General features: G+C 36.2%; 1 protein-coding gene across 1 annotated transcript; it reads right to left on the bottom strand.

The window, feature by feature from the left end:
- Positions 1-5,782: 5,782 nt before the first annotated feature.
- LOC132157778 (protein S100-A16-like) lies at positions 5,783-8,928 on the bottom strand. The gene is made up of 3 exons (XM_059567063.1): positions 8,791-8,928; positions 7,724-7,855; positions 5,783-7,438 (listed from the first exon to the last, which is right to left on the bottom strand). Exons 1-3 carry the CDS (start codon positions 8,800-8,802, stop codon positions 7,265-7,267), a joined length of 318 nt encoding a protein of 105 aa, XP_059423046.1. The 5' UTR covers positions 8,803-8,928; the 3' UTR covers positions 5,783-7,264.
- Positions 8,929-9,142: the final 214 nt, after the last annotated feature.

Genomic DNA, 9,142 nt, shown 5'->3' with positions numbered 1-9,142 from the left:
CATCACACTCCTGAGTCGAATGCACAAAGTCCGCACTACCGAGAATGCACGTCCAAAATCAGCGTACTTTGTATTGAGAAATGCGCGCAGACCTACGTCACCAGTCTATTTGCCTAATCTTCCCGGTACTTTACACCGCGGTGGAAACGCAGAAAGCAACAGGTCTGGGGGGAAAAAAGTTCCTGGGAAAAAAAGTTCCTGGTACAAATGTTCCGGGTAATTTCGGTGGAAACGCGGCACTAGTGAATTAGAAAACCTTAGGAATCCTATACATTTATAGCTTTGTAGAGAACAGAGTGAATCCTGGTGGATTTATTTTCTGGAAAGAGTGAGTGGATTCCCATAAAGAGATTAGTCTGTTTGCCTGTTTGTCTTTGTAGGAGTAGATGCATTGACAAGAAACTAGAATGACATATAACTAATTCTTAAATAGCTGTTCAATACATTGAACGTGGGACAGGTAAATGCGGTAAAGCTAATGTGTTTTGATAAGTTCTTGATATATAGAATCTCCCTTGTGTTTGTTCTTACTTCACTCAAAAATGAAAATTTGCTGAAAATGCACCCTCAGGCCATCCAAGTTAGTCTGTTTCTTCATTGGAACAGATTTAGATAAATGTAGCTTTACATCACTTGCTCACTAATGGATCATTTACAGTAGTCAATATAAAATTTCATTTGTGAATATCAAATATTATTGAAAATAAAAAATTAATATGCCAAAGATAGCACCAACATGCAATTTCACTCCTGACTTGAAGTGAAAAACTGCATGTTTGGAAGAAACAAATCCATCATTATGTGTTTACTTTAAATTGTTGTTTCTGGCTAAAACGCCAAAATATAAAACATAATCATGCTTCCTTCAGTGAAAAAGTCCATTCCTTGTTGTCCACTCATATCAGAATCGTTTAGAATTGTTTTGGATTGTTTTAATTGTAAATGGTGCTGGAGTCGTGTGGATTACTGTGATATTTTTATTACTTGCTTGAATTCAGACAATAGCCATTCAAAATCAAAGATCCATTGGTGATGTAATGCTATAGCAAATGATGTAATGTAAAATTTATTAAAATCTGTTTCAATGAATAATCTATTTAATCTTGGATGGCCTGAGGGTAAGCAAATTTTCATTTTTGGTAAATGATTTCTTTAAGGCTAAAGGCTAGTAAAAAACTTCATTGGTTACAATACAAAGCTATTAAAGTGATAGTTCACCAAAATTAGAAAATTAAATAATCTTTGTATATATCTATCAGACTCTGTTCCATGTTTGTGTGTGTTTCCTTTGCCCACGTGCTCCATGTGATTGTGTTATCTTTTGTTCCAAGTGTTCCCCATATTTTTCCATTGTTCCCAGGTGTGTCCCATTAGTTTCATTGTATTTAAAGTGTTTTCTGCCCCTCGTTTTCCATCTGGTATTATTTGTCTCACCGCAGTGCTATGTGTGCACGCTATTCCTGGTGTTCAGTTCTATGAAGTTCTATGTTTAATGGATCTCCTGTCTCCTTGCTCCAGCACAGTAGGCACACATGACAATATCCCTGACTATATCCCCAATCATAAAACTTAAAATCACCTAAGCCAAATGCTAAATAATCAGACTCTAACCAGCAATAGTAAAGATGTAAGTGTTTCAAGGTTGGGTATATCAGGTCTACTTTAGGAATGCAAGCAGCATCTGAGAAATGCATTACTTCTATTTATATATAAAAAAGTAATACATAGTGTCAAACCTATAATTTTGTGAGAATCACCCACAAAGTGGTTATATCATACCTATAAAGTCCCAGATATATTTCAAACGAAATCGAAGAACAAACTGATATGATGCAATTTTTAACAAAATCAGGCCGAAATGAAGTTTGTTTCGGCAGTTCTCGAAACAGCTTTCTGGGGCGTTTTGGGTCCTAAACACCTTTGAGCTTCCATTGGTCCATGGCGTTTACGCAATCGGTGGGTGTGTTCTGAAACTCCACCTTCTTTGACGTGCGATTTTATTTTTCCTGATTTGTTTCTCATTCAATGGACTATGGTTACACTCTCCTTATTGGTGTCAGGATTTTGCACGGTCACTCTGTTTGTTTTGTTTCTTGTGTCAGCACATGGCCTTGTTAATGGTTTTCTCGGCAATGTGCTCCTTTAGCCCCTCCTCCTTGTTTCCTTTCTACCACACCCTCTTGTTAGCCTGGTTAGTCTAATTGTGCTCACCTGTCCCTCATTATTTTCCTCCCTATTTATAGTGCCCCTTACCCATTTGTGTTTGTTGGTTCGTGGTCATTCTCATCCCTTCTGTCACTCTTGCTTTATTTTTTTATGTGTAATTTATTTAGTTTTTCTAGTCCTGGTTCTTGGTTTTGTTTGTTCTTTAAGTTGGTTGAATTGGTAATCATTTCTTATTGTTGCTTTACTACTTATTGGTTTATATTTTCCCTTGTCTTGGGTTTAATTTGTTTCTGTGGAGCTTTGTCCTGTCAACTCTTGTGTTAAGAGTTCCTGGTCTGTTCCCGTGTGTCCTGCCCTGGTTCTACCTGCCTGGCACTTGGTCTGCTTTAGAGTCAGCGGTCTACAAGTCTCTGAGCTCTGCTTTATTTTGCCTTGTGTGGTCTTTTCCATCAGCCGGGTCTTGCTGCCCCCTCTGTTGCCGAAGTATTCTGCCAGTTGTTTTCTGAAGCTGTCCTAGTAACCTTACCTGGCTGTGTCTGTTTACCATGTTCCAATTGTAGTATCTCTTGTGCACTTCACTACCTTATTGTATCAGTCTGTCTTGTCAAAACCTTATCTCACACTGCAATTGGGTCCTCCTTCCAGATCCCTGACAATTGTAGCCTCCTTACAGAAAACACATTGTCAAAATAGTAGCTTATAGCATACATGCTATATTCAAATTGATTTATATATTTAATTAATATTTTAATTAATAAAAATCTTCTACATAATCAAATTTTTGTTTTGCCATTAATTATAAAAAAGTAAATGCTAGCTTCAAAATTTGTTTTCTCATGAATCCTTTCACAGTTTTGTCTGCCAATCTGCCCTGGCAAACTCTCAAAATATTCTGGCAGAGAGCGTGAATCTAACACTAATCTTCACAGAACATGGAACACATGCATAACAACATGACAGTCTGAAGAAACATGGCAAATTTGATGAATTTTGAATTTCTGATACTCAAGAGGCATTGATGTCAAGATGAACACATTAATAATGTCTAATAAATAGTTTTTAAATATCTCGGCTAAGTGCATTAATTGTTTTTATTTTGTGGTAGCAGATGGCAGTAAAGGTTTGGCCTAAAATCGTTGCAGGGAGTTCTGGGACCATAGCATGGTTCAGAAGTGACAGAATTGACATTTGCATGAGCCTATAAATGGACGGAATGTACAATTGTAACTACAATATACGTATAAATATACATTTATTATACATTTTTTAATTTTTATATAGATTCTTATAAAATCTCTTATGAAAATTCTTATAAAATGTATTATAGGCTAAATTTTCTTACAGTTCTTACAATTTCATTCATCCAATTAAAAAAATTTAGGGTAATGATTCACATCTATATTTTTTACCTTGAGCCAATGAAAAATAAATAACTTGCCCTTAGAGTAGTATTATAAAAAAAATCATTTTATTATTTTATTTGTTCTCTTAGGTTTACTTTCAATATTAAACAAGCTTGCTGTATTATTATTATTATTATTTTATGCATTTTTTGCATTCATGCATATAATTAATGCACCTATTACTCTTGGCCTAGAAAAGTATATTCAGAATTATCCAGGTGAGGATATCTGTTTCCAGGACATCTGTTCTTTTCCATGTAAAGTTTTGTTTTTTACTTTGCTATTACTTTTTTATAGGATGTTATTTGTTCTCATTGTATGATCATTACACCATTCTTTGAAAACATACAAGTTTATATATTGTATTTTAAGATGGGATTTGGTTATAAAAGCTGGAAAAGCTTGGCCAATAAACTCTGAAGGTAAACAAAAAAACTCCTTGCAGTCAGAGATTCCATCTGTGTTTCTTACTCCTTCTACAGCTGTGTAAAGAGACTGAGAAATAAAACAATTATACAACAGGTGACTATCATATAGATATTTCCTATAGCATGTTAAATTATTAAGTTCATGAGTCATTACAGTACAATTACAAAAATGTGGGACCAGTATGGCATGTTTTTCGTGCTTTTTTAAGCTTTGATTGTGTTTACAGTGTGCAATATAACGTGTTCATGTTTCGCGTGTAAAAAAACACAGTATTTCTTTTACACAATTCACTTATCTGTATACCGCTGTTTTCACTGTCATAAAAACGGGCTGATGACTTCCTTGTTCTATGAAGTCCCTCCTTCAGTTCTGATTGTGCCAGCGGTTCCTGTGTTGTGATTCGACAGCAGCTGAGCACACGTTACCCTCCTGGAAACACAATTGGGCTAGTTTTGGAGTCGTTTTGAGAAGCAAATTGGCAGGATTTGTTTTGAAAAACTGGCAATCCTGAACTGAGCGCACGTGCTGGAGATGTACTTATAATCACAGGAGCGTTTTTACTGACGAGATGCACATGAAAATCGCATTCGATTTTTTTGCACAGCCCTAACATCTAGTTAACAAAGCTAAACAGCGTTGCCCCTTGTGTAATAAGTTACAGAAACTGTTAAATGCACCAACTTAAATAATAAAATACACTTACCGGTTGTGGTCCATAAACAACGCTTTCTCCAGACAAAGAGGGAACTGCTCCATCTTTCAAGAATAATCTTTGTGCGAATCCAGCATTAAACTGATTGAGATCGAGGAAGCTGTCCTCAGCAAAATGTGCTGCACATAGTTTTACATGTGGATTATAATTTTCGGGAACCAAGTTAAACATAAATTGTAAACATTGATCTCTAAGTACAGCGTCCCTGGGAAGGCCAAACAAAGATGATTGGACTCCGAGATGAAAATAACAGCGTTTCGACGACATGGCAACAAGACCATGCCCCCCTTTTTGTGTATTCCTGTGGGTGCAGGTTAGTCAAAAAACTGTTTTAGTGACGTCATTACTGCAGGAACTAGAGGGATGTAGTCCAAACGGGTCATTCGTTGTAGGCGAATTCTGTTAAATAAAATATCTCGCTTGGCATTGAACTTTGAGCTTTAGAATTTTACAGATATTATTTATACTCTAACAACATTACACAATAAGTAAAGTTTAAAACATGGGATCACGAAGAATAGGACCTTTAAATTTGCAAAGCTGCATCTGAACAAACCGTAAAACCTTTGAACAGACAAGACCAAAGTGGAGATGTTTGGCCATAATGCACTGCGACACATTTAGTGACAACCTAAAGAGCATATCGGCACAAACACCTCACACCAAAAGAAACACAAGCTGGTGGAGTGCTGATGATTTTGGACAGGATCTGGGCACCTCTCATTCATTGAAATGACAATGAACTCCCCAGGTCAGGATACCAAAGTATTCGGTCAGATGTGAGGCCAACCATTCAACAGCTAAAGTTTGGCCAAGATTGGTCATGCAACAGGACAATGATCCCAAGCGCACCAGTAAATCTACAACAGAACAGCTGAAAAAGAAAGAAACCAGGTTTTGCAAACCCTGTCAAAGTTCAGACCTCATCCTGACTGAAATGTTTTCGTGTGAGCTGTGCATAAACAAATGTGTACAAACCTCAATAAACTGGAGCAACCCTGTAGAGAAGAGTGGGCAGAAATTCCTTCAGAATGACGTGAAAGACTGATAAAGTCATCCAGAAAATGATCACTTCAAGTTATACATCTTTATTTTTCATTTTGCCATTAAATTAACATTTAAGATGCTTAGAACTGGTATGCAGATATGCAACATAATGAGACATCTCGTACCTCTGTTCTTTGCAGTCAAATCTGGGTCACACTGATATATACATATAAACAAGAGAAAATGGAGGAAGTGAAAGTAGAAATGGTTTCATATTGTATTTATTTCAAGGAATTAAAGTACCGTTGTCTTTCAACAAGTTTGGCCTGAAAAGTTCTTATATGCTCAGAGCTGCAGAGCTCCTTTATAATATGTAACAACAGCCCAGAGTACAAAGCAGAACACAGAAATGTGCCAAATAGAGAAAAATTACAAATCTGTGGTTAAATAGTTAACATAAATGGATCTTAGATATGAATGAGGAGCAAAAGACAGGAGAGAAATAAGGTGTACCAATTTAAAGAAGCTATAAAGTATCTGTACCCTTAACATATAGGTGATTAACCACAAACTGGCATTAGTTGCACCAGCATCTTCCAGAAATGGGAGGTTGTGGTCAGAGATCCTTGCTCTTGAATAAATAATGTTCATCAACAGTTGTTACGATTCTCAACTGAATCGAGTAAAGGCTTGCACTACAGGTATTCCCTACATCACAACTTATTATACGGTATTAAAAATACATTTGGATCCTCTGTTCCAGCATTACTTTTATGTTTTATATCTTTGGGATCCCAAACATAAGTGATGTAGAATGGTTTGTTATCAAGACTTAGTAAGTTATGATTCCATTTAGATAATAACGAAGCTTCATCTTCACAGCTTTTTGATATATTTTATAGAAATTAAAATGGTCTTTGGGACACTTTAACATCAGGATTAGTAAGTAGATCAATAATCAATCTAAAAAAATGTTTTCATTATGCCTATAGACTTTATAGATCATTCAGACTCGGACACATTTAGCATATATTTAATAGTATCAACAAATGTAATCACATTATGTTACCATAAAGTCAAATACAGTACAGAATATGTGCTGTCTCATCTCTACTTCCCTCTACAATATTATTACTCACATGATCTCTTTTTCAATGCATGACTGACAGCCCACAGTGACATAAAATATGATCACAGTTGTCATATCAAACACATAAAAACTAATGATTGAGCAAGTTGAAATAATAATAATAATAAAAAACCCTGCAGCACCAGAACAAATGAGGAAATAAATGAGCCAGTAGATCTTATGTTATCTGGCCAGGTGTGGCTCAGGTTACACTGATGGTAGAGATTACTCATGTCGTAAGGGCTTGTTGGGTATTCATTCAGGAAGCTCTGTAACAACATTTAATTATGATAAGACCTACCAAAAAGACCAATAGAGTGACATGTACAGTGCTGCAGAAAGTGATGGGTAATATAAGCTGCTGATGGGTCGTGTTTTCTCAGGGCTGTGGTGGACGTCCACGTAATGTTGATCGGACTGGTTTGCTCAGGACTGGTCTTACATCAGACTACATTTCATACATTTCACTTGTTTCTCTTTGCTCTGCAATCCAAACTGAGCATTGGCCAGAGAAACAACCAACTGCCAAAAGTCCTTGAATGTGACGCCCTTCCCCTCTTCCACGGTCAGGTCCGCCAGGAGTTTGTTAAGTCCTTCCTGGTCCCCTGCGGTCTGGAATAGAATAAAGGGTGTGGGAAACAAAAATTATTACGATAGTTGTGTTTATTCCAAAATCTATTTGCGCTTCTTATCTCATATTTATTTTCACTGCTATTTTGGTTTGTCCTAGACAAAATGGCATCTATATTCTAAGAAATGTTTTGCCAAATTTTGGAGAATGGAAGTAAACCATTATTGATTGTGGCAATTTAGCTTTTAGGTTGATATTATAGGTTTTGAGAGACTGAAATGCACTTAAGTGATCTTACTATTGGATTATGGGTCTTCCTGACTTACCTTCACCATGGTGGGCAGCTCTTTGGAGATCATGGTCTGGAACTCCTGGGCTGTGAGTGTGTCAGCGTCAGTAGGCGAAGCTGAATGGAAGTTTTTGACCAAGGTGTTTATGGCCAGCTCTAGCTCTGTGTACTACAGAATAAGAAGTTTCATACTCAAGCACAGGTAAAAAGAAACATCTCTCATAGAAAGAAACCACCTTTCAGGCCTAAGCTCATCAAACCATTTGGAGAAAAACTTGTAGTTTAGTATTAACATATACCACGTCAGTAATCCCACCATAATCCTATATACCAGAGACTTATATTCAGTAGACTGCAGAAACTTTTTTACCATTGTCTTACTCTTAATATCTTTGTCCATTCATTTAACTCCCCACAATGTTTTCTGACTTTTCAACTCAATTTGAGGTTTCCGTTTCTTTCACCAGTTGTTAATTTCAGATAATTTACAGGTTGTAACTTTGGCACCACTTCCAGGCAGCAATTAAGCTTATAATGGGTTTGTATTTTAATTATTTTATACTGTAATAGTTTTGATTACAGTATAAAACACATAATGGCAAGCCTTTGTTGCATTCCTCATGAAATCATCAGTTTATCAGTTGTAATACGTTTGTTTGCTGTTGAACAGGAGCTGTAGAGACCTGTTACTACCTTACTACTATCTTTACAGAGCATTCCTGTGCGCGACTGTTCAGCATGACTGACATCTACTTACTCACTGGGCGTTGGTCACAAAAAAAAAAAAAGACATAAAACGAAAAACATAAAAGCAAATGAAAAGTAAAATCGTTTTTTTAGTCTTAAAATGACCATCAAAAATATTCATACTGTTTATGGATAATATTGTTTAAAATAATGTAACATAATGTAATTGTAATTGCACGAGTTCGATCATTTGTCCACATATATTGACCAAATTATGAATTAAATTAAGTATACATATAAGTTATATTTTATTCAAGTAAATTCATTTAGACTGAATAAAAAGCACGTTTTAATTCATTTTCTTCATTTGCAATTTTAAAAATAAACTATTTAAATACGACAAAAAGAAAAGCTTACCTGTTCAGCCATTGGGCTTGTTTTCTGTCCGGAGCGGAAACTGCAGCAGGTGAAGTGAAGTGACAGTATTTCATCACCTGACCAGCGCTCGCGCCTGCCTGCGTCTCGCCCACTCTTCACTCACACACGACACGGGTAATGTTCACGCTTTTATAGTATTGAGAGTTTATATGCGAATATGTTGTGTGTGGAATATGTGTTAATTTGCGATACACGCAGAGATTAACTGGTAACATTACCGTTTTAGTGGAAATGGTAAAAAACATGGAAATAGTTTGAGTATTTGTTTTACAGTTAAGAAACTGCAACTCATACTCGACATTCCTCCGACAAACATGTAAATGCAATGCAA

The sequence above is a fragment of the Carassius carassius genome, chromosome 15, assembly GCF_963082965.1.
Source record: "Carassius carassius chromosome 15, fCarCar2.1, whole genome shotgun sequence".
Taxonomy (NCBI): Eukaryota; Metazoa; Chordata; class Actinopteri; order Cypriniformes; family Cyprinidae; genus Carassius; species Carassius carassius.
The sequence above is the reverse complement of the archived record's forward strand: the minus strand, read 5'-3'. Positions and strand labels throughout refer to the sequence as shown.